The sequence below is a fragment of the Anabrus simplex genome, chromosome 7 (genome assembly GCF_040414725.1).
Source record: "Anabrus simplex isolate iqAnaSimp1 chromosome 7, ASM4041472v1, whole genome shotgun sequence".
Taxonomy (NCBI): Eukaryota; Metazoa; Arthropoda; class Insecta; order Orthoptera; family Tettigoniidae; genus Anabrus; species Anabrus simplex.
In genome coordinates this window covers 226,934,678-226,961,005 of record NC_090271.1, presented here as the reverse complement: position 1 = coordinate 226,961,005, position 26,328 = coordinate 226,934,678, and the positions used below count along the sequence as shown (strand labels likewise).

At 39.8% G+C, this 26,328-nt stretch overlaps 1 protein-coding gene across 3 annotated transcripts in view; it reads right to left on the bottom strand.

Moving 5' to 3' along the window:
• LOC136877488 (damage-control phosphatase ARMT1) overlaps positions 1 to 26,328 on the bottom strand; it is a 108,859-nt gene that overhangs the window by 42,093 nt on the left and 40,438 nt on the right. For all 3 annotated transcript variants that reach the window (XM_067151581.2, XM_067151582.2, XM_067151583.2), the window contains one exon: positions 3,943 to 4,048. In XM_067151581.2, the coding sequence (XP_067007682.2) occupies positions 3,943 to 4,048 (106 nt within the window). The remainder of the gene's footprint in view (positions 1 to 3,942; positions 4,049 to 26,328) is intronic.

Below are 26,328 nucleotides of genomic sequence, written 5' to 3'. Positions count from 1 at the left end.
TCGTGTGGCGTGCGCCTGCTGAGTGGAGTGGAGTAGGAGTGTGGAAGCGGTAGGGACAAGCGGTTGGCAAGGAGATAGATACGATGAATTGGGTAGACGTAGAGGCTATGAGGAAAGTAGTAAAAGAAGTAATACAGGAGGTATGTCCGTTTGAGCAATAAAGAAGATGCTTCAAGAACAAGTCCAGGAGCAAGAAAAGACGAGACAGTGGATCCAGGATTATATGAAAAATACGAAGGCGATGATAGAAGGCAGCGAGAAAGAACTGGTGTCACTAAGAGAGAAAATAAAAAATATGGAAGAAGAGATGGAAACCTGAAGAAAGAAACTGAAGTCTGCAGACAGGAGCGTAAGAAGAAATCCATATTTATTTATGGGGTGGAGGAAGAAAAGGCAGAATCTAAAGTGGACATTATTTACAAAGTGGTAGATGTTATACCAAAAAAAAAAATATTTCAGTGAGGTAGATATAGACAATGTGGAGAGAGTTGGCAAGGTGGGAGGGCACAGGCCCATAAAAGTGTCGCTGCTATCTTCATTGATGGCAGATATAGTGATAAGGAATGCTGGTAATCTTCAGTGTGAGAACATTAGAATTAAGAGAGATTTCGGAAGAGAAGAGAGCAGGAATTTTAAAATTCTCAAGAAACATTTTATGAAAGCAAAAATTCAGGGATTGAAAGCGTATATTAGTGGTCAGATACTTGTGGTGAGCGACAGGAATTGGACCCGTAAGTGGACAATATCGAAACTGAAATTAATGGATGAGAGTTTGAGGCAAGAAGAAACTATCAGGGCTGAGAGTTCGAGGCAAAAGAGTTTGAGGCAAGAAGAAATACACAGGGCTGAGAGATTGAGGCAAGAAGAAACTACCAGGAATGATGTACATACTGTAAAGGAAGGAACACTGAGTAGATGGGGTTCCTGGGAAGAGATCATGAAAAGAGCTGAAGAAAAAGAAAATGCAAAGAGGATGGAAGTAGCCAGGAAATTAATGGACGAACTAGTGTCGGAGGTCTGCGCGAGGGAAGAAAAAGAATCACAGGGGAAGACAAGTGGACAGAATCGGAGCGAGAATAATGGATTGAGGGAGGAAACAGAAGTAAGAAGTGCCGTGATTAAAGGGAGAAGCTTGAGTTTGAAGGAGCTATGGGACAAAAAGGGAAAAATGGAAGGAATAATTACGAGAAGTAAAAAGTCAAGTAACAGTAGTAAGTAACATAGTTTGCCTATGGATGGATGATAAGAGAGGAAGTGTAGTTTATGGTGGTGTCTGTATGTGTGTACTTACCCAAGTAATGGTGCCTGTATGTGTAGTATAATTGTAATTGAAGTGATGGTGTCTTTAGGTAAAAGATGGATGGATTAATTGTATGGTATTCATTCAAGTGATGATATGACGACTGGATTTGAAGTGTTAAGAATGGAAGGTGATGATGAGGGATGGATGATAAGAGAGGTAGCGAAGCTTAATGGTATTGATGATAAGAGAGGTAGCGTAGTTTAGATGGTATTTATTCAAATGATGGTGTCTGTATATATGGATGAAAGATAAGAGAGGTAACGAGGTGATATAGGTGTTTTTAAGTGTATTGTAATTGTATGGTACTTATTCAAGTGTCTTTAGGTACAAGATGGATGAATTGTGGAGTTCGATAGATGGATGATAAGAGAGGTAGCGAAGTTTAGATGAGGGATGGAAATGAGGAGAGGTAAAGAAGTGTAGATGGTATTATTCAAGTGATGGTGTCAGTATGTGTATTCTAATTGTTGAAGTAAATGTGGCCTGGAAAATGATGGATGGTTGTGGAGTTCGATAGATGGATGATGTGTAGTATAATTGTTATTGAAGTGATGGTGTTTTTAGGTAAAAGATGGATGGATTAATTGTACGGTATTTATTCAAGTGATGATATGACGACTGGACTGGAAGTGTTAAGAGGGATGATGATAAGAGAGGTAGCGAAGTTTAAATGGTATCGATGATAAGAGAGGTAGTGAAGTTTAGATGGTATTTATCCAAGTGATGGTGTCTGTATATATGGACAAAGGATAAGAGAGGTAAGGAGGTGATAAGGTGTTTTTAAGTGTATTCTAATGGTATGGTATTTATTCAAGTGTTTTTAGGTATAAGATGGATGAATTGTAGAGTTCGATAGATGAATGATAAGAGAGGTAGTGAAGTTTAGATGATGGATGGAAATGAGGAGAGGGAACGAAGTTTAGATGGTATTTATTCAAGTGATGGTGTCTGTACGTGTATGGTTTGTGGAGTTCGATAGATGGATGATAAGAAAGGTAGTAAAGTTTAGATGGAGGACTCTAATTGAAGTGTTAAGTATGAAAAGTGATGATGGAGGGATGATAAGAGAGACAGCACAGTTTAAATGGTATTGATAAGTGATTCATTAATTAATGGTAGATCGGTAAGCAAAGTTGGTTGTATATGATTATTTAAATTAGATTAAGAATGGTTGTATAAGACGAGCAGGAACAGATAAGTAGTGCAGTGATAAATTTGCAACGTGTGCAGAGTACGTTGTAGCAGAATGTGTGTGCAACGGAAGTATGGATTCAGCAACTCAGAGGGAGTCAAATAGAGGAAATGTAGGAGGAATGGAATGTGCAAAGGTTCGCGTGTTTACTCAGCAGGGGCACGAAGGTCTGTGACATACATAATACAGCTTAAATTGCATATTCTGGAAAACAATAGAAATATTGTTCTATTCATTTTTGTTCATTCCGTACATTATTTTCTTTTCTTTTTCTGTACAGCACACAGAGTGTGATATGTATATTTTTTTTTTTTACAGTTCATAGAGTGTGATTCTGGGAAAACAATAGAAATATTGTTCTACTCATTTTTGTTCATTCCGTACATTATTTTCTTTTCTTTTTCTGTACAGCACATAGAGTGTGATATGTATTTTTTTTTTTTTTTTTAAATAGTTCATAGAGTGTGAATTTTGGCTTAGGCTGGACATTGTTATTTTCTCTAACGGATCAAATAGGTATTCTTACTGTAGATCTGGAGAAAATAATAAATAAAAATAAATAAATAAATACTTACTAGCAGTTACAAGGACTTTTTGATTTTAGAATGTAAATAACAACGATAATGAACACAGAACAACACAACCATGTGGCCATGACGCTTGACTTATAGCACTATTCCTGTAAATGCGCTCCACTCTGGCATGATAGGAAGAATGCATCTAGCACTCTCAAGCGTCTCCCATGGTAGTTATCGTTATTACCAGTTCTTCACAACAAATTTTCATGCGTTATAAATGCACTAAGTGGTATAACTCAAAAACTGACATTTCTTGACTTAGACCACTTTGGCTCTCAGTGGCTCATATAAGGATATAATTTGATGTACCCCTTTGCATCATACTACCCAAGCTAACATTTTAATCACTTTGTCATCACCTCTGTGGTCAGCTGGTTTGCTTTTAGGTTAGCAAATTAGTTAATCTAATGGTTCAAGATTTAATTTCTGGGTTAGTCACACATTTAAGACTTGTTTCAGGGCCTAGAATGGGGTGCCTCAGCCTGATCGATCACAACCATTTCTTATAATGAGTCACGATAAGTAGGTGGATTTCACAACAGTGCTTGCTTGCTATGTGATTTAGGCGGCTGGGCAGAAGAGCAGCTATGAGATGGCAGTATTTATAACTGAATTACCTTAGTTAATAATTTAATATTATTTAAAGAATATGCAGTACAATATTGACAGAAGAACTGGGTTAAGAAGGTAGATTGGAAGTCAATGGTATGTGAAATTAAGATGCAACTACAACAATAATATTGCAAGGAACTGTATGTCTTAACACATTAAAGAAGAAAAGCCAGTATACATTACTGGAACATAAGCACAGTACTTCTGACTTGATGTTATACAATTAATCAGTACAACAGACTGCAGTTAAATCTTACCTCTCCAACTTCTTTCACTATTTCATCTTTATTTCTTGATAAGTAGTCGACTATCTGGGTAATGATTACGGGGAGACGACTTTGAACTGTGGTGTACCCAAAGCTCCTGAAACATAAGGCATTTAGTGAAATCAGAATTCACATACAGCTATAAGCGCAACAAAAGATTTAACACTACAGCACTCCAATTCAACTAACTGATGTATTGCTCATACTTAAAATACACAATTTCATTATATTGTTTCTTGTCCTACATTTCTAAATAAATATGCAAAGTAATTTATTCCAGTAGCACTCTAAGTGTGATATAACATACCGATTACCATATATTCACGTACAGCAGTCAGACTACTGTTGCATTGTATCAAACTTTTTTTTTTTTTTTTTACAACAGGGTGCTAACTTTTATGGCACAGTTGGAAATGTTTGGGGTTCACATAATATAATACTGAAGTTCATTTAACTGCTACTTATGCCCAGATCCATCTCTGGTGAGATACAGTGTCAAAAATGTACTATGTCTTCTGGTATGGGCTAGATCAAGTTTGTTACTCCATTTTTCTGTCTCAGTATCATCCTTGACTTCAACAATATAAAAGTGACTAGGGTATCAATATTACCATACAGCCAGTCCCTGTGACGAATGGTGTGAAAGTGTTATCATGCAGTCGGTTAGTGTTTGCATTTCAGCGGGCTTAGCAGAAATTAGTTGAAAATGCTTTGACCACAGCCTTTTACTAAATAAACTTTCTGCATATGGTATTCATGAACCTTTCCTTCTCTCCTAATTTCGATCATATCTTCAAGGTTGTACACATAAAGTTAAGATACACAACCACCTTTCTAACCCTTATAATGTCACTAGGGATTTCCATATTATGTTCCTTATCCAGATCTTTCTTCAAAACAGGTGTTTTTTCGTTACCTTCAAGGCATAAACAGCAGATGGCGGACACAGAAGAATGGGCTTCGACATGGAAGTGTGTTAGCACCTGCATTCTATAATATATTCACCAATAACAAACCAATTTTGGAATACGTGCGGCATTTCATCTATACCGATGACACTGCTCTAGCAATGCAGGGAAAGAGTTTCAAGGAAATGGAAAAGAAAATTGAAAATGCAATTAGAAATTCTAATTGTGTAGTTCGTCAATACACAAATGAAGATTATAGATTTCAAAAGTTGAAAATGGTTGGGAAGAGCTTGTGCTATACTATGACACCACCTCAAACCAAATGCTTCTAAAACTAAAGTAAGTGCCCTTATCTGTGCAGCAGGGAAGCTAACAGAAAATTGGATTTGTCATGATCCAATCAAAAACTTGTACATACTTCAACACCAATCTACCTTTGCGCCACGTTAGATCACACACTATCCTCTAAAAATCACCGTTTCAAGGTAAAGCAACAAGTGGGTGCTCATAATAACATTATTTCCAAGCTGACAGGTAGTGGATGGGGGTGCTCAGCCATCTATGCTCAGGACACCTACTCTGGGACTCTGGCTTTCAATGGCACAATATGCAGCACTAGTATGGAATGTATCTTGTCATGTCAAACAAGTAGACACTTCCTTCAACGAAACAGCCAGAATAGTATGAATGAATGAATGAATGAATGAATGAATTAATTAATTAATAGAAAACTCTTCTCTCCCAGTCATGGATGACCACCAACTGGGAAGAGAACGAGAATAGTAACTGGATGTGTGTGGCCTAACACCTGTAAGCAAACTCTACCCACTGTTAGGCACAGCTCTACCTTGCATCCGCAGGAGTGTGACTGCCGATGTAGAAAGAACAAAGCAGCACGACCAGGTTCGTCACCTGGTTTATGGGCACCAACTTATCCCTCAAAGACTTCTGTCTTGTAAGAGTTTCATCAGAAGAATAAATCCATTGTCTTGCTCTCCAGAAAGAGCAAAGCTTACAAGATGGAAGGAGGAAAACGGCTAGGAGTGGGAAGGAAGCAACCATGGCCTTAATTAAAGGACAGTCCCAGCATTTGCCTGGTGTGAAAATGGGAAAACGTGGAAAACCATCTTAAGGGCTGCAGACAGTGGGGTTCGAACCCACTATCTCCCGAATGCTATTTGCTTTACGTCGCACCAACACAGATATGTCTTATGGCGACGATGGGATAGGAAAGGTCTAGGAAGTGGAAGGAAGTGGCCATGGCCTTAATTAAGGTACAGCCCCAGCATTTGCCTGGTGTGAAAATGGGAAACCACAGAAAACCATCTTCAGGGTTGCCGACAGTGGGGCTCGAACCCACTATCTCCCGATTACTGTCTCCCGAATGCAAGCTGATAGCTACATAACCCAAACCATGAAGCCATCTGCTTGGTACTTAATGAAGTGAAGATTCCTTCATGCAATAGGAACATCCTTTGCGAGTGTGGAGACTTTCAGAATCAGGAACATCTGTTAGTCTGCCCAAACATGAATCAGTCGCGCTCCCAAGACAATCTGTAGGTTGCCAATAGCAGAGGTGTCCGCGCTGCTGAGTTCTGGAAGAATTGTGTTTGATCCAGACGTAATAAATATAGGTTACAAGTGGTGTCCCACAAGGTGCTCACCTTGCTCCATTGATGTTTCTGCTACATCAAGGTCATTTTTGCAAATTCTAAATTCCACAGATGATGCAAAATTATTTACAAGAATTAATATACGTTGTGATTGTCTTAGATTACAAAAAGACATATCAACTTGAAGTTTATTGTTCTAATAATGGTTTAATGGTCAATCAGGAAAAATGCGAGTTAATCTGGCTTTCTAAAAGGAAATGTAATATTTTCCAAATTCCAAACCTACTGTAAGTACTGTAGAACAGATAAATGACCTAGGTGTATTAATCTATTGCAAGTACCTTGAACTTCAGTGATCATACTGAACAAATATGTAGAAGAATCCTTCCAAAGACTTGCCTGCATAAAAAGATATTCCAGAGATTTTTCCAATTTGCTCATTTATAAACATCTGGATGTAGCACTGGTACAAAGAGCACTAGGAAAGTTTTGCAATATGAGTGAACGCTTCAGTTTTTTTCAAAATAATTTCCACCACACTTAATACACTTCTCCATATGTCGAAACCATTCACTGAACCAACTCTGCCACTTTTCTTCGGTTACATTTTCACACTCTTGATCCCATGTTGCCAGAAGCTCCTCGTCGGATGCAAAGCACTGCCCTTTCAGCTTCAGCCTCATTTCTGGGAAGAGTGCAAAGTCACATGGGGCAAGATCAGGACTGTATGGAGGGTGATCAAGCACAGTCAACCCTGATCTGGCAAGTAAATCCATTGTTACATTAGCACGATGTGCTGGAGCATTGTCGTGATGCAAGAGCCGAGTGTTGAGCCATGACCTTGGACGGAGCTGCTTGAGATATGGGATGACCTGAGGCAGACAAGTCTCACTGTACCACTTCGCAGTAACTGTCCTTTGTGCTTCTAGCACAACCCGAGTCAGGATGCCCCGTTTAGTGAAGAATACTGCAATCATCCTTTTCTTCACTGACCTTGACTTTCGCACAGTCACAGGAGTACCCTCATCTTCAAACAGCCACACCTTGTTCTGGGATTTGTTGGGACACCATAATAATAAAGCCAAGTTTCGTCACCTGTAACGATGCTATTGACATTACGCAAAGTCCCATTTTCAAACTGTTTTAGCATTTTTCGGCACCATTTCACTCGATGTGCCCTTTGTTCCTCTGAAAGTGAATGGGACACCCAAAGGGAACAAACCTTTCTAACATGGAGATGGTCGTGTAGAATTGAATGAATAGCTGGTGCAGGGATGTGTTCTACCTGCCGATATGTCAACCGTCTCTCTTGCTGCAACATTTTCCTCACAGCTTCAATGTTTTACTCAGTCACTGATTCAGACGGTTGCCCAGAACGAGGAACGTCTTCAACCCCAAATTTTCCCCTCTGGAACTCTTTGTACCGGCGGAAAACTGTGGTCCGATGTGGACAGTCTTTCCCCAGCACAGGAGTCATTTCCTCCAGGCACTGGTCAACAGTTGAACTACGAGCAAAACTGTAGCGGATAATTGCGCGATATTCACCTTTAGACCACACTGACATCTTAACTTGCTTTCAATCTCACTGCTTGGTAACAACTGGTGTGAAGGTCATGCCTTACCGTCTTCTAGACCGGTTTTCACCCCTCTTTTTATCCCTCACCATGGGTATCCAGCCAACCGTTTTTGCGTATTGCAAAACTTTCCTAGTACCCTTTGTACATCCACTGTAGAATATTGAACTCAGATATGGAATCCTGACTATACTGTTTCCATTTCTAGGTTAGTCTGTCCAACATAAATGTTTATGTACTTCTTCTTATGGATTGGTATCCCATATCACTGCATAGAATATAAACTGGAAAACTCTTTGAAATTACAATCTCTTCCAGAAAGTCGTGAAAATTTTGATATTATGAGGTTTGATTCAAAAGTCATGGCAACTATTTTTTTATCACTCAAAAATCCTCCAACACAAAAAATGTAGCAAATACACTTGAAAGTGTACAGCAAGGACTTTTAAAAGATGACACCATATGAGGTAGGGATGCAAGAACCTCTGGTAAGGTAAGAGGACAAACATGACATTTTAAAATCATGTCTTATTTGTTTAATTCTCATACAACTTTTATTCAATCATTTGTACAAGCTGTTGTACATGTTGTGTGTGTCCTCCGCGCTCAAGCTCTGCGCCTACAAGCTCCGCAACCCACCGCATCACCGATATTTCCAGAGCCTATGAGAGGACTGCACTGCGCCTGGCATGCTCGTCGGTGACGTCAGCCAAGCGCTATATAAGGAGCGATATTCCTCGCCTTACCAAGGACTACCCCAGTGTCCAACAGCCAGTCCACACCGCAAGTCAAACACGGAGGCATTCCTCTTAAAAACGTGTCTTGAACAGGTGGACAGATTGCTGGTTGTGAGGTCTCACCTCCGGACATTGCCTCAACTTCCCTTATGCCCGTAGCCACGTCGAGCCCCGAGTCAAGCATTCTGCTACACTCCCAAGTCCTCACCAGTGCTCCGACGACTATCTTAGCATTCTGCGAATTAAGATATTGATGCAAGTTCCTTGCAAGCCTAAGTCCAATACTAGCATTATGCTACTCTCTCTACAAGTTACGCTTGTTATCCCACAACAGATAGTTTTCGACTATCCAAGGACATTTCCCAGTGAAATAGACTATCTCCTCAAGATAGGTGTAAATGTGTATATAGGACTCTCTCTCTGTAAATATATATTTGTGCCACAGACTTTCAGTCTATCATTTAATAACAGCATTAACTGCGTGCATTCAATCAAGCTTCAAGACAAGTTTCATTTTATTTCTTGTAAATACTGTATAAAACTCTTGAAGAAATAAACTTTATGTTGTGTTACTGTATACCAAGTTCCTTGTATACAACAGTATACACTGTACAAACTGTTTAACATCCTTCAAAGTAATCTTCCAGGCTGTCTGTGGTTCGTTTCCACATGCTGCACGCGATTTGTCTATGTGCACCAATTCACGTCAAAATGCTTGTACGATGTCTTGTCTGTTGGCAAAGCATTTCTCACTCAATGGCTACTTCAATTTTGAAATAAGATCGAAGTCACACGGACTGAGATGTAGCCTACAAACACTGCTCAACTTAGATTACTTCTATTATGCACCGCTGTCATCACACAACCGACATAGGGAGCGTGATCACGACCAGAATGATGCACTCATACCCCATCTGCCGGCAACATTATGAAGTTCGTGTAGTGTTCTTCCAAATGTATATACAGTCAAAACCGGTTATGATTACTCTGAAGGGACTGCCAATTAATGGTCATTGTAGGTGATAATTGCACAAACCAATTTTGTTGTTGCTAAAAATGTCATATCTGAAAGATTTAGGCTGCAGACTTATGTGGTTAATTAACAGATTAAATTTAAAACTTCAAAAAACATAAGGGCAATGTAAGTACTGCATTTACAATACAATATTTGTGAAGTGGAACTGAGAGGATTTTTCTTCTAATGTTTACACAGTACTGTATGTACAGCAATAATGTCAGCAAGATATAAAATAATATGTGACGAAAGTAGCAGTAACAATGTACATTTATCAATAATATCACACACGGTCTTGGCTAACAAATAAGATGTTCTGTCTGTGCTTCAAAATTGTAGAAATCGTTAAGTGCGATACATCCAATTCCAAGTAATAAATCTCATTGTAGACCGTATTGGACATCAGATTATGAAACTTAAAATAAGAATAATAGTTAACACCACCTTTCCAATACTTATCTTTCCTTATATTTAGGATATAAACATTACAACAGGCGTTGTGAGATGGGACATGTTTCGCTTAACTGTTGTAAGCATCATCAGCCGAAATAACTCTTAGCCTAATGTTAGGTCATGGCCCTGAACCTAGTGTCCTTAAAATATAGAATGTTACAACATGGCTAAGAGAAAAACATACAATCGTGCTGAAACTGAGGTTAAAAAAAGAAAGTACAATACAGAGCTGGTAGTGAAATAATTAAAATCATTAGGATATCATCGCTACCAGTCGGTCAATCAGAATGTTCAAACATAAAACAAGAGTGAAAATATATAAGTGTGTTCATCATGGCTAAGTGAAAAAAACACGTAATCATGTTGCCAGAGGTTAAAAACATAAGGTACAACACAGAGCTGGCAGTGTAATAATCAAACTCATTGCTACCTGTTGTGTGTCCTTCGCGCTCCTAGCCCTGTGCCAGCCAGCACTGCGCACGCCGCAGCTTGGATTATGCGAGACTCTACAAGACGACTCCAGTGCGCTTGCTTGTGACGTCAGTCTGCACTATAAAAGGAGCACCTGGCAGCCACTTAGTAGGACTCCCCAGTGTCCAGCACTAGATTACACTGAACATCGAACACGGAGGTTATCCCTCTTAAACATGTGTCTCGGCCAGGTGGACTGAATTCTGGTTGTATGAGGTTTCACGTCGGGCCACTGCCTCAGTTCCCGTTCCTGCAGCCACGTCGAGCCCCGATGCCTGTATTCTACACATCCTCAGTCCTCACTCAGGCTCCAACACCTACATTAGATTCTCTAATTGTGAATATTCATGTCATTTCATGACAAGCCAATAGAAATAACTGCATTATGTTAGTAGGAACTTTCATGGCAAGTTACGCTTATAAAACCGATAGTTTTCGACTATCATGAACTCTACCTTTTTACAAACTATCTCATCAAGATAGCTTCGAGTGTACATAAAGTTAATGTGTATAAAGTGTACATTTCTACAGACTCTCAGTCTACTATCAAGATTAATTACTTGCGAATTTACTCAGCTTCAAGAAAAGTTTAAGTTAAATTCATGTATATATTGTATAAAGTCATATTGAAGCAATAAATTTATGTTGTGTTCCAGTATACCTTATCTTGTATACAACACTACCAGTCAGTTAATAAGAATGTTCATACATTAAAAAAAAAAATGATTATATTCTTTTGAATGAAGAAATAATTAAATCTCGCTCTTGTATAGATACGAGAGTCGGGCAAGAGAAATCACATATTGTTGCAGATATGCAGTAGTAACACTTCAAACAGGATTGATCACGCCTGAAGCTGCTTATAAGGTAGAGACCAATATCCACTTCATCCAAAACAACGGTTAAAGCCGAATAACAGGTGTCTTCATTTTACTGGGAGTTCAAGGTCGATTGTATGTTTTTCTCTTAGCCATGTTGTAACATTCTATGTTTTTTTCACACTAGTTTTAAGCCTTTTTGATTTTCTAAATGTAAATGTTGATTCTTAGGGTGCCATATATTTTAAGGACACTAGGTTCGGGGCCCTGACCTAACTTTAGGCTAAAATGTATTTCGGCTGATGATGAATATGACAGTTAGCGAAACATGTCCCATCTCACAACACCTGTTGTAATATCCTAAATATGTATGTATGTTGGGTAATCAGCCCGAAGGCTGGTTTGATCCTCTGCAGCTTCGCCAACAGCTGTCATAAACAGCCTAGGCGTCACTGAAGAGGCGTACTAGGGAAACGAGGAGTGAGGTAGTTTCCCGTTGCTTTCCTCACCGAGCCAGCAGTTGCTCTTACATATCAGTCTGCCAAGCCCACTGAAATGTATGCACCAACTGACCCTATGAGCGATATTTTCACACCATTCATAACAGGGACTGGCTGCATAAGGAATGGTATTACTAGCATCACTCATACCTCAGTCACTTTCATATCGTCAAAGCCAAGGATGAGACTGTGACAGGTCAATGAAAGTAACAAATTTGATATAGCCCATACCAGAAGACATAGTGCACTGTAAACACTACATCTCGCCAGCAAAGGCATATCCTAAATATAAGGAAAGATAAGCATTGGAAAGGTAGTGTTAACTATTATTCTTATTTTAAACATCCAATTCCTCCGCGACACTGACATTTGTTTCCCCATTTTGTAATCGCCACATTTTTTGAGATTTTTCTTCAATATTAAACACTTTTCCTTTCTTCTGCGACATTTCAGCAATGCTTGCTTTGACTATTTGATGGACTGATTTGAAATCTGCAAACTACTGAAAACAAGAGTTTGGAAATAAGCTTTACATTAGTGTCAGCAATACCCAAACACGTAACAAAAAAAATCAATAATGGACGTTACAGTCGATAAATTTCTCCAAAAATGTGATAAAAATAGTAAATAGTAACAGGGTTATAGTAACAGCTGATTACTTTATCAAATAATTCTGCATCAGCGCCGTCCTTTCTAGGTCTGTACTAAGATGTCAAGTTGCCAATTATCTTTGAAGATGGGCTTTACATCTAGAATTTCATATTCCTCATCCTTAACTTTTTCATAGCTTATAAATTCTTCCTTCACTTCCCACCATTCCCATCCTGTCTCTACGATAAACACTCCAGTTTCGTGAGAAAATTTGCACATCCGTAATATCTGTTCTTAGCCATGATTCAACTCCTTACAATATCTGTTTTTTTTATATATGTATATTTAAATGACTTAATTGTATTCTCTTCTCCACAATAATTTTACAGTTTAACACCAACAAATTTAGGTCATCTTACTGGCCTTGCACCCACCTATACTCTAATCTCAGCTCCCTAGTTCAGCACATTTCCCTGAATGTTATTCCCTGTAACTCCTCAAAACAAGCCCTGTAACTTGTACATACCACTGCAGTTCAAGAGAAGAACATCTGATGCAGATCCCCATTAGGACCTACAAATCTCACTCCCAATTTCCCCACATTACCACTCCATAGTCTCATTGAAATTTCCGATCACCCTCCAGTCAGTATCCCTCCTACACAGTATCCCACTGATAATCTTCGCTCCTGTCATAACCAGATTCGATATGTCCCCAACTATTTTGATACCTAATCCTCTTTGCCTAACGTTGTCGCTGCTAATATGGAAAATAAATTACCACCTTCTCCTTACCCTCCTCCTTCCTTTCTACTTTCCTCAACATCTCCCTTAGCCTCATTCCTGGAGAATTACCCTGGTTCTCTTTCTTCCACACACTTTCCTCACCCATAACCAGAGCATCAACTCCACCCACCTTATTAGATCCCCTCCTCTCCTGGTCTCCCTTAACTCCCTAATAGCTAAAAAACCTACCCCTTCCTCCCTTCTCTCTCTGTTCCATCTGAGATACCAAAACCAATATTATCCAATACAATAACTACAATTCTAAACTGCGGTTAGGTGTATCCTAATCATAACAGGTAAACTGAAACAACAGAAATAAAGTTAAAACTAAGTATGTGACAGTCATGTGTAAGTGGAATTCAAAATAATATGTCAGTAAAATATTTGTATGTATGTGACATGCACTTTGCAGAATGAGAAAATGTTTTAATGGGGTGAATATTATCAAATAGGAAATGGAGATATTAAAATATTTGCCACAATGAATCAGGATGAGAAAGGTCAAAAGAATCATCAAGTTTATATAATTTGAGTAAGATTAGTGAAATGGCTAATAATATTAATAATAATAATAATAATAATAATAATAATAATAATAATAAAAGATAATAATAAGAATTTTATCAGCACTGACAAAAGAGGATTCTAGAGGAGAAGTGAATACTCACACTCAATCTCAGCAATTGAGGGGCTGACAGAACATGGGGGGAGTTTCATTACACAGATGTTTCAGCTATTTATGCAGCAAAATAGAGAAATGAGTTCAGAATTTAAGAGTTAATCCAATCCTGTAAGTGTGGAATTGAAGGGTATGTTGAATTCAGTTAACAATAAAATTGATAACCAGAGTAAGGAATTGAATTTTGTTAGCCTAATAATAAAATTGATTAAGTGTAGCACTGAAGAGTAAATTAAGTATTTTAAGTAATCAGGTCAGGTACACAGAAGAAGCCTCCCCGAAGATTGCGATAAAAAATCGGATGTATCCTGGGCAACGTTGGGAAAATCCCAGCGGCTGATCCTTCTACAACCGAAGCACAGTGATATAAATAATGGATATGACAAATAAATGGCTTTTTTCAAAGCCACCATAGTTATAACTTCAATAAATATTGAAGAACTTTCTGCAAATAAAGAACTACTGTACTTCTAACTGAAATGTATAAACAATATGACAGTGATATTCTGGTTCTGCAAGAGGCCCATCGATGGCCAAACAACTCCAGACCAAAGATAAGTGGGAAGAAACTTGTCTAGAGAGACCTCACGACCAATATAGAAGTGTTGTCTTCACCAAACCAGATCTAACTATATGTTCAACCGCCTTGACTTCCACCAATGATGTAGAAATCCTAACCATTGGGCACCAGTCTTGTACAGTAACATTTGTCTACAAACCACCTAACGTCATCTTTAATTTTGAGGACCCAGCTAATTTCCAATCTCAGAGGATTAAAATTGTCAATGGAGACTTCAAATGCCACAGTACTGCATGGGGATATCTATATACCAATGCAAATGGTGAGGAATTGGAGAACTGAGCTGAAAGGACTGGAATGAAACTCATCCATGACCCTAAACTACCACCTTCATTTAACAGTGGAAAATGGAAACGTGGCTACAATCCAGACAACATTTTCGTCAGTAATATGATCTCCGAACAAATTAAAAAGTATGTTGAAGATCCAATTCTCGGCACACAGCATAGAGCTATCACTTCTTGTATAAGAGCAGTGGTTCAGCCGGGTGTAGTACTGCTAAAACGATGCTTCAACTTCAAAAGAGCGCAGTGGGACCAGTTTGCTGAAGACTTGGATGGTCAAATTATTAAATTACGGCCAGAAGTAAAGTCGTATGAATCATTCATAAAAGTGACCCAGAAAGTATCTTGCAAACACATTCCAAGGGGATGCCACACCAGCTACGTAGCTGGACTTACTCATGACTCAAAACTTGCCCTAAAATGATACCAGTATTGTTTGAGGATGATCCCTTATCAGAAGAAACAATGGAAGCAAGTGAGGAGTTGCTTAGTGCTATAACTACCTCAAGACAAGAGAGATGGTGCTTTCTAATAGAAAATCTGGATATGAAACAAAATAGCTGACATGCATGGAAAATGGTTAAGAATCTTAGCAATGATCCAACTTCACCTCAGATACTTAAGAGTGAAGTTTCACCCAATCAGACTGCTCATCAACTACTACACTCATGTTCATAAAAACCAGAGCACCTTGAAAGACTAGAGATAGGAAGTTCATATTCACAGGACATGTGCATTAGTATGTTCTGAAGAAATGATTAGCATTTGAACCATGTCAGCCCTCAGGTTCAAGGTCCATGTCGACATTTCGGCGCACCAGCACCGACTGCTAAAATGTGCGGCTCTCGTTGTCACTATAAACCGAAGGTAATGGATCAGTGTGATTTGAGCAGACATGCAGCATGCCTTGCAGATGTATGCGAGAACCATACTGTCAAATGAGTGAGTTTGAAAGAGGGCGCATTATTGGCATGAGAGAACATGATGCATCCACCCGGGAAATTGCTGCTCGTGTGGGACAAAGTGTGTCGGCAGTGCAACAGTTGTGTACAGAATGGTTCACAGAGGGCCATAGCATACGTCGATGCCATCACGCACGGAATAAGTTATCAGTGCCCATGGAGGACGCAGTGCACACTAGGCAACAGGACACATGCTGATCTGACTGAAATGCTAATCGTTTCTGCAGAACATACTAATGAACATGTCCTATGAATATGAACTTCCTCTCTCTAGTCTTTCAAGGTGTTCTGTTTTTCATGAACATGAGTGTACTTAATGTTAAAAGTACCAGGATGACGAAAAGACTGGAATTTTAACGTGAACTTGAAGCTCAAAACCACTCGCTTAGCACTCCCTTTTCACTGGCTTAACTGTAAGAAGAGATTCACCACATGAATAATAATAATAATAATAATAATAATAATAAGGCAGCTGGAGTGACGAGTTGAGAACAGAACAAATAGAACATTTTGTGCCTGAAACATTGAAATGGATCCTAACTTCATGAATAAGTGCATCATCACTTGCCAGATTCCAAGGATGTGGAAGAAAGTTCATGTTGTAGCTATTTTAAAGCCTGGCAGGGAGTCAAATGAACCTAAGAACTTCCGAGCTATTTCTCTATTGTGCCATTTTTTCAAAATCCTTGAGCGAATGGTACTGAGCTGTATTTCACTTCTTGTAGATGAAGCTCTCACACCTGAACAAGCTAGGTTTAGGCCTGGAAGATCATGCTGTGGACAAGTTCTCAATCTGACACAACATACAGAGGATGGCTACGAACGGGGACAAGTGTCTGGTGTTGCCTTCGAAGACCTTAGCACAGCTTATGATACCATTAATCATAAAAGATTGGTGTATAGTGTATCAAACAACAAGGGACTATGGTTTTACAAAATTTGTTGAATGCAGTCTTCAAAATCAATGTTCCTATATCTCTCTTCAAAATAAGAACAGCCGTTGGAAAACTCAAAAGAATGGATCACCCCAAAGAAGTGTTCTTGCACCATTGCTCTATCACAACACTAACAACCAAACAATTCCTACCGAAGTCAAGCAGTTTATCTATGGTAATGGCACAGCAGTGGGAGTACAGGGGAAAAGACTTGAAGAGGTTGAAGAAAAGCTGGCAAAATCTCTTGAAGAACTTGCTACATACTACAAGAACAATCATTTGAGACCCAACCCCAGCAAAACTCAAGTTTGTGCCCTTCATCTATGTAACAAAGAAGCCAGTAGAAAACGGCACGTGGAATGAGGGAGTGGTCCTTGAACACTGTTATACATCAAAGTACCTTGGTGTGAAACTGGACAGTACATTATCTTTTAAACAACACTGTCAGAATACCAAACAAAAGGTGTGTGCTAGGAATAATATTATTATTAGAAAACCAACAGGCACATCTTGGGGCGCATACCCTTATATCCTACGCACATCTGCCCACATCTATCAGCTGCAGAATATGGAGCACCCGTATGGAGAAACTCTGCCCATGCTAAGCAAGTAGATATTGCTGTGAACAAGACTGGTCACATTATTACATGGTGTCTGAGACCAACTCCAACAGAAAATATCTATACTATCACAGAAATCGCCCCTCCTCACATAAGAAGGGAAGTAACAGCGGAAGTTGAACGTCGGAAGCAATTAACCGATCCATGTCACCCTCTTTATGGCCATCAACTGCAGACCGTTAGACTTAGGTCAAGGAAGAGGTGGGTTTTCTTTTTGTTTTTGCTTTACATCGCACTGACACAGATAGGTCTTATGGCGACGATGGGATAGGAAAGGCCTAGGAGTTGAAAGGAAGAGGCCATAGCCTTAATTAAGGTACAGCCTCAGCGTTTGCCTGATGTGAAAATGGTAAACCACGGAAAACCATCTTCAGGGCTGCCGACAGTGGGATTCGAACCCACTATCTCCCGGATGCAAGCTCACGGCCGCGTGCTCCTGACCGCATGGCCAACTCACCTGGTTAAGAGGTTTTTAAGAACAACAATACCACTTATAATACCGATATAGCTGGTCCATTATTGGACATTATAAATTTTCCAGCTTAGCACATGCAGTGGCTTCCAAGGAATGCACTAGCCATAGGTCTTGGTAGGTGTGCTATTTATCAACTGATGAGCGCAACTTAGCACACTGGGGCGAAACGCTGGCAAATGAGAATGAGTTAGCTGGAAAATTTATAATGTCCAATAACGGACCAACTATACTGGTATTATAAATTTACTCATTCGGGATAAATATTTCAGGTTCCCTATGGGAATCAACATCTATATCACCGCCACTTGTCGATACGCCAGAAAAACAAAGGCGTGAACTGTGGCAACAGCAAGTAAGTAATTCATACCCGAGTTTAAAAGAAGAACCTTCAGCAAGTTTCCGCCTTCTGTATCTTGTCTGGAAGACCCTCAGTTGACTGTGGACAGGTGTTTCAAAGTGCAAGTTTAACCTAGTTAAGAGGGGCTATGTACACGGGAGTCACGACCTGTGATTGTGGACTACTATGGGATGAAGAACACCTTCTGGTTTGTCAGCATTTACCATCACCGTGCACAAAGGAAGATGTTTTGCAGGCCAATGACAAAGCTGTCCTTGTAGCCGAATACTGAAATTTTAAAAAAATTTAGCAGTGTATCTGGATACGGAAAATAAATAAATATGTACTCAGTTATTATGTAATGTGAGTCAGTAGCGTAGCCAGGATTTCAGTATGGTGGGGAGGGCATTCATCCAGAACTTTATTTTGATAGGTGTCCAAACTTCCAGAATTTAGGTGGTGTAGAATACCTAAAATGAGTGTCCTTGGATCCAAGTAAGAGTGGCGGATTCGTGCGGATTCCGGAAGCTAATAGTAATATTATTCTTCTTCTTCCCATGAGTTTTCCACATCTGTGGGGTTGCGGGTGCAAACTGTGTCACGCATGTGAATTTGACCCTGTTTTACGGCCGGATGTCCTTCCTGACGCCAACCCTATATGGAGGGATGTAATTACTGTTGTGTCTTTCTTTGGTGGTTGGTAGTGTAGTATGTTGTCTGAATATGAAGAGGAAAGTGTTGGGACAAACACCCAATCGCAGAGCCAGAAGAATTCATCAGACGCGAATAAAATCCCAGACCCGGCTGGGAATCGAACCCGGGACCCCCTGAACCGAAGGTCTCAATACTGATCATTCAGCCAATAAGTTGGACTCCGGAAGCTATTATTAATATACATTATATATAAAATTCTTAATAAAAATACATTCATTAAAACTCCTGGGTTGTCTGGACTCCTTGGACAAAACACCCCCCCCGACTACCTCTGTTACTCCCATCCCAATATAACTGCAGCATTTCATATATTCCGAGTACAAGAGAAATGAATGCAAGAATAAACAATTTGAGGAAAGATGCAATATTCTGGTTTAGAACAAATACGGTAATATTATCATAATAATGGTCATGTGATAAGCAATAAAGAAGTGGCATTTATACAAATAATGCAGCGAAGAAAAAAAACACACACACGTCAAATACAGGTTTCTCGCCCTTCTTGTCCATGGCTAGATGATGAAGCCAAGAGAATGATGGCCCACCGTGACTCATTATTTCCACATTATAAACAAACCCTACATACACAGACTTCGAATCTTTCGCATCTTAAGAAATCACACAAAGCAGTTAATCAGAAATAAAACAATGTACTGTATATATTTCTGGAATTTAGCCAACAACTTAAATTCTAATCCCACATGGGACCAACTTAGAGATCTGGGAATAGGAAAACATCAACAGAGACAGACAACTCCTGACATTCCACTTGACAAACTGAACGGTTACTTTAGTAGAATAAATATACAACCTACCCCAATTAACTGCACCGACTCACTGCCCTCCCCTCCAGCCAATCCACCATTCACATTTCACAGTGTCACAGAAAATCAGATAAAAAAGGCTTTGTACTCGATTAAATCAAAGACTACAGGTGGAGATGATATTTATATTACTTTTATACATAACATTATGGGTGCTGTCCTGCCTATACTGACGCACACACTGAACTACTGTTTACTATCCAGAACTTTCCCTCCTGTCTGGAAAACAGCCGGTATTATACCGGTATCTAAGAATTTAGACCCACAATCATCCTCTGACTATCGTCCTATGTCCACACTCCCTGCGGTTTTTAAAGCCTTTGAACGTTTAGTATACAAGCAAGTTCTGGAATACCTAAATAAAAATGCTCTTTTGGACCCTTTGCAATCTGGATTTAAGAAGGGTCACAGTACCACAACAGCACTTTTGAAGGTTACTTAAGACAATAGAAAAGCTATGGACAAACAACTTCTCACTATACTTAACTTCCGTATCGCCTTGCCACTATAGTAATTCCGACTATGATAAAGAAAATGGAACTGCTAAATTTCGACCTGGCTGTGCTTAATTTTTTAAATTCTTATTTGTGTAACCGTCAACAGCGTGTAACAGTAAACGACAAGGCCTCTAAATGGAAAATGAAATTTAATGTTGCCCCACAGGGCAGTATTCCAGGGCCCCTAATTTTCTGTATTTATATCAATGACATACCATCTGTGACAGGAAATAACACACACCACCTCTATGCTGATGATCTTCAAACATATCGACACTGCAAGACAAGAGATTAACAATGACCTCCGATGACTCAGTGTTCATGCACAACGAAACTCTCTTATACTAAACTGCATAAAATCTCAGTCAATCATAATTGGATCACGAAAATTACTGAGCAGCTCAAACAATGTCGCAATCCCGCCTATCCTACTGAATGATAACATTATTTCCTACAGTAAAACGGTTAAAAATCTCGGCGTAATGACGAATGAAACAGTTGCTTGGTCTGATCACAGGAAAGAAATATGTAAAAATACTTTTGGAGTTCTTCACCCTCTTAAATGTCAGACGGATGTATTTCCATTTGAGCTACAGGCCAAGCCAATACACACACTCATTCTCCCTATTCTTGATTTCTGTGACGTTATTTCAGTTGACGTGACGAGAGAAGAAACCCTTAAACTTCAACGAGCATTGAATTCCTGCCTGAGATTTATTTACAATATCGAGTACGATGTTCATATCACCCCATACTATCAGGCTGTCTCATGGTTGATGTCTGATAAACGTCGCCAGCTGAAAGTCAGACACTGTATATTTCTTCTAAATTCATCTTTTTATCATCATTTCACAACTTAAATACACGTTCTAGATTCATTCTTTCTATTCCACTGCACCGCACAAATAAAATTAATAGATAATTTGTGGTGACTGTCACCAGATTGTGGAATACCCTGCCAACTCAGGTCAGAGAAACTAGCTTTTTTTTTTAAAATCACGATTTAAGGTCACCTGCCGAGACTACCTGCTGAGGACAGCTGACAAAATGATTGAAGTATGAATGTGTGTGTGTGCCTGAGGATTAGTCATTTTTAAGAGTTTTTAATATTAATTAGTTTTAATATTAGTTTAGTTAGTAATTTATTTAAATTTATTTTCAATTCCATTAATTTATATAGTTTTAACTATTATAAGTATCTCAGAGTTTTATTTAATATTCTGATTAGTACGTGGTTAAGTGTACGAGGGGGCCTGGAGCCCTAACTTCGCCACTGTACAGAAGGCACAAATAAATAAATAAATAAACAAATAAATAAATAAATAAATAAATAAATAAATAAATAAATAAATAAATAAATAAATAAATAAATAAATAAATAAATATAGAATGTAAAGTGTATGGGTATAGATATTTTGTTAGTTGGTAAAGAAAGATACACGTCACAACATATGCTAGGTAGGGTTTACCTTGTCCTATTAGTTTCCCCTCGCTGTTAGGGCCACGCAGCTGTGAGCTTGCATCCGGGAGATAATAGTGGATTCGAACCCCACAGTCAGCAGCCCTGAAAATGGTTTCCCCATGGTTTCCCATTTTCACACCAAGCAAATGCTGGGGCTGTACCTTAATTATTAAGGCCACGCCACTTCCTTCCCACTCCTAGGCCTTTCCTAACCCACCGTCGCCATAAGACCTATCTGTGCTGGTGTGACGTAAAGCAAATTGTTAATTACTTTCCCTCGCAAGCCTGGGATACAGAATATAGTACTGTAGTATACAGTTACAGTTTTGTGACGCTAATATTCATAATTTTTATTAATGTGCCAGAAACCAATGACACAAAGCTGTTACCATTTTAACACCATTTTAAGGCCCACCGACGCAAGACGGGATTTGAAGCTGCGAACTCTGACTCAGAAGAACAGCGACTCAACCAACTCAGTCACATGAAAAGGAGGCGTTTGTGATTCTTGTTATAAATAGATGCAGTTAGTATTTTTACAAAGGTTTTATGAGGAACATTTATTAAGGCATATGTTTTCCAACTGTCCTAAATGTACGAGGTCGGAGAGAAGAACTAGCTGGAAGCTAAAGAGCCTTGCAGGGGTGTCACTTCCTTCTCTGTTCACTTTTCCAAAACAAACTCCATGGCGTAACAGCCCTGAAGGGCCATCGCCTACCAAGCGACCGCTGTTCAGCCCGGAGGCCTGCAGATTATGAGGTGTCGTGTGGTCAGCACGACAAATCCTCTCCGCTGTTATTCTTGGCTTTATAGACCGGGGCTGCCATCTCACCATCAGATAGCTCCTCGATAATAAACACGTGGGCTGAGTGTATCTCGAACCAGTCCTCAGATCCAGATAAAAATCCCTGACCTGGCTGGGAATCGAACCCGGGGCCTCCGGTAAGAGGCAGGCACGCTACTCCTACACCGCTGGGTCGGCTGGTTACTTCTAGGTCTCTTCATTTTAGAATTTGACTTAAGGCATCCTACATTCTATTCTTAGCACTGACAGAGTTAAGATAGGCATGGGGTGGGGAAGATACAGCCTTGTTTTGGGTGCAGTAGAGTTGGCCTTAAATCTCCCGTAATCGAAATATCTACGACCTGGCAGGTGGTCACCTTCACAGGGTGTAGTACCAAAGTGGTTCCTTTTTATAAGAAGACAAATTAAGATTCTACTTCCTCACAAACAAAGAACGATATTACCAATTTTACGAACAGTTTCAAAAATGCAGCTGGTTTATGTTAAGAGTAGAGAAGCTATGATTGTACATGGTAACAATCAAAACCATCAGTATCTACTGACGATCCGTCACAGCACTCGGTAGGACCGGCTTTCTTTTCATATCCACCGAGCGAGTTGGCTGTGCGGTTAGGGCGCACAGCTGTGTGCTTGCATCCGGGAGATATAGGGTTCAAACTCCACTGTCGGCAGACCTAAAGAGGGTTTTCCGTAGTTTCCCATTTTCACACCTTAATTAAGGCCACGGCTGCTTCCTTCCCACTATTAGCCCTTTCCTTTCCCATCAAAGCCATAAGAGCTACGGTGCGACGTAAAGCAATTTCTAAATAAAAATTACAAAAATCTTTTCACAACCCCTTCCAGTGGGTATGCCACTGCATCCACTCATCATTTAAGGTACAAGGTAAGCCTGAAGAATGGTTGGATACTCACAATACACTACCATAAATGATGCGGTTATGGCTGAAAATTATACAGAAAGGTAAGGGACGGGATCTAGTGTTTAAGTAGAATCCGTATCAATAGAACATGACTTTCGAATTTTAAAATGTTTCATGCATTGACTGTGATTCAAGCCTGGGCCATCCTGATGAGAAGATAGAGCCATTGGAACTGAGTTATCACGCCCGCCAATTACAAAATAGTTTTGATGGTGCCATTTGAGGTTCCAATCAGTTCCCAGGGATTTGACAAAATATATAGGCCTATCTATCGAACTTAGGCACCCATCCGCAATTGTCTTGCTACTGTTAGAATTAAAAAAAAAAAACTTTTTCATAATTTACCGAGGATGTACATAGTTTTGGCTTCTCTGTGACAAAACGGTCCCAAAAGTTACTTATATGGCACAAAATGAGGAACTAAGTGCAGCTCACAATCCTGTTACAGTCTTCCCAACGCTGCAACTTAAACACAGCACATCTCTCAACCACGGTACAACCAGAGGATCCCTAGGACATTGTTGTTTCCAGGAACCGATATGCAAAAGCTGACATGATGTTGTAAGTTTGCATCTGTTTCTGGCAGCGGCCCCCATTATCTCGGTGATCATGTTCCGGCCCCCTACTGAGTAATCGCTTGCTAATTTCCACTTTCCTCTTGTCCTGACATTTGTCAACACACGGTTACATTCCCAGTACTGAGACCTCTACAGGGAAATATCCCCGCGCATCACAATCCTAAGTGTTTTCCTTTCATTCAAGCAGTACAGATATGGAGAATTGTGAATGGTCCTATTGAGCCTTGCTAGTAGATTCTTTGTCGCTATGTTAATTTAACATTTCGGCGTAAGTTTGTAAGTTATTCGTACCGTACGTAAAACAACAGTTGATCCTCGCTCTAGTTTCAGGAAACGTTTCTGGGAGGGAGGGGGGGGGGGGCGGCCCCACTGCCCCCCTCCCCCCCTCCTTGGCTACGCCAGTGATGTGAGTAGTGGACTAAATACCATAAATAATGAAACTGATAGGCTAGTTTAAGTAGTGATGCGAATGGTAGAATAGACAAATTAAGCTGGAAGTTTGACCATCAAATTAAGAAAATTCAGGAAGTACAAGATCAATAATAATAATAATAATAATAATAATAATAATAATAATAATAATAATAATAATAATAATAATAATAATAATAATAGTCCCCCCAGGAATCAACCTGGGAAGAGTCCTTATGACTCTGGGCAAATGGTAGTGAAATGCGTCGTTGCCAAACTCCTGCAACAATAATATATTGGGTTTAGCAAGAGAACCCAACTAGCCTCTTTCACTACAACTCCAGCACGTAACCTACACGAGGTGCCCCCTGTTAAGCTGAGCAACCCAGTGGAAGGTTGGGTAACCAATCCCAGCGGGAAGCTGGGTCAGTGAACCGATCAGTGCTGGGGGCTTCAAGGATTACAACCTTGATAGTTAAACAACACGTTACCTTCGGGTAACCCCTCTAAACTTTTTCGTAACTCTGGAAACATGGAGCAAACGACTAATTGGAAATCTACCCCAGGTGGTAACAAATCCACCCCCACTCACAGTGGGGCAAGCAGGCCATCGGATTCTGGGGAGCCTGCATCTTCATGTAAGAGGAAGAAACACATCAACTATCTGGCAACAATAAACATTAATTCCCTCCTACAAACGGGAAAACTGAAACAAACATTGGACGTCCTAACAAAACACAACATCCTTATAACGGCTTTACAGGAGACAAGATTTACGGACGAAGAACCTTTTGAGTCACAAGGCTTGAGGATCTACAAGGGACAGCCAGGTCAGAGAGTGACGAAGAATATGCCTCACCTGGGTACAGGCTTCATAGTCAACAACAAAATGATCAACTCTATTATCTCCTTCTCATCACCAAATGGGAGAACGTCTACTATAGCCTTCAGAAGTCTCAACAAAGCCTACACGATTGTTAACTTCCATGCACCTACCAATGATACTAATAAGAGTAATACTGAAAGTGTTGAATACTTTTGGGAAGAACTGGAAGAGACAATCGATAAAATTCCTGAACATCACGTGATCATCTTAATGGGGGACTTTAATGCCCAGATTGGTACGGAGCGGAGGTTTAAGAACATAGTCGGAGAATACCCAGCCCACAAGAGAACCAATTGTAATGGTGAGAGGCTGATCAATCTGTGTAAAAATCACAACCTTGTTCTTAAATCTACAGCATTCAGACACCTCCCCCGAAAAGCCAAGACCTGGAGATGTCCCAATCCCTTGCTAGGAGAGTACCAGTTAGATCACGTTGCCATCAGTAGAAGGAATAGCAAGGAAATAATGAACGTCAAGGTATTGAGAGGTGCCAATATTGATTCAGACCACTACCTATCTTTGCTCAAAGCAAATTTCATTCCACTCATGAAGTACAGAGGTAACAATTACACCAGGTCCAGAATCCCAAAATTTAATCCAGCCCAGCTGAAAGAGAACAACAACTTTACTAAGGTACTAAGCAATAATCAGAATAAAACAGATTGGCCTAACCTACAGAAGGCACTGATAGATGCAGCAACAGAAACCATCCTTGCAACCAGAAGGAGTAAACACCCATGGTGGACACCAACATGTGATAAGGCAATAGAGGAGAGAAGACAGGCATGGGTGAAATGGAACTGCAACAAAAACACGGAGTCAGAAAGAACACGGCCAAGACCATTAGCAATGCTAAGAGGCAATATAACGACGACATCATAGATCAGGCAGAGAAAGACTTTCAAAGGAACAACACCAGTAACTTGTACAAAACTCTAAAACC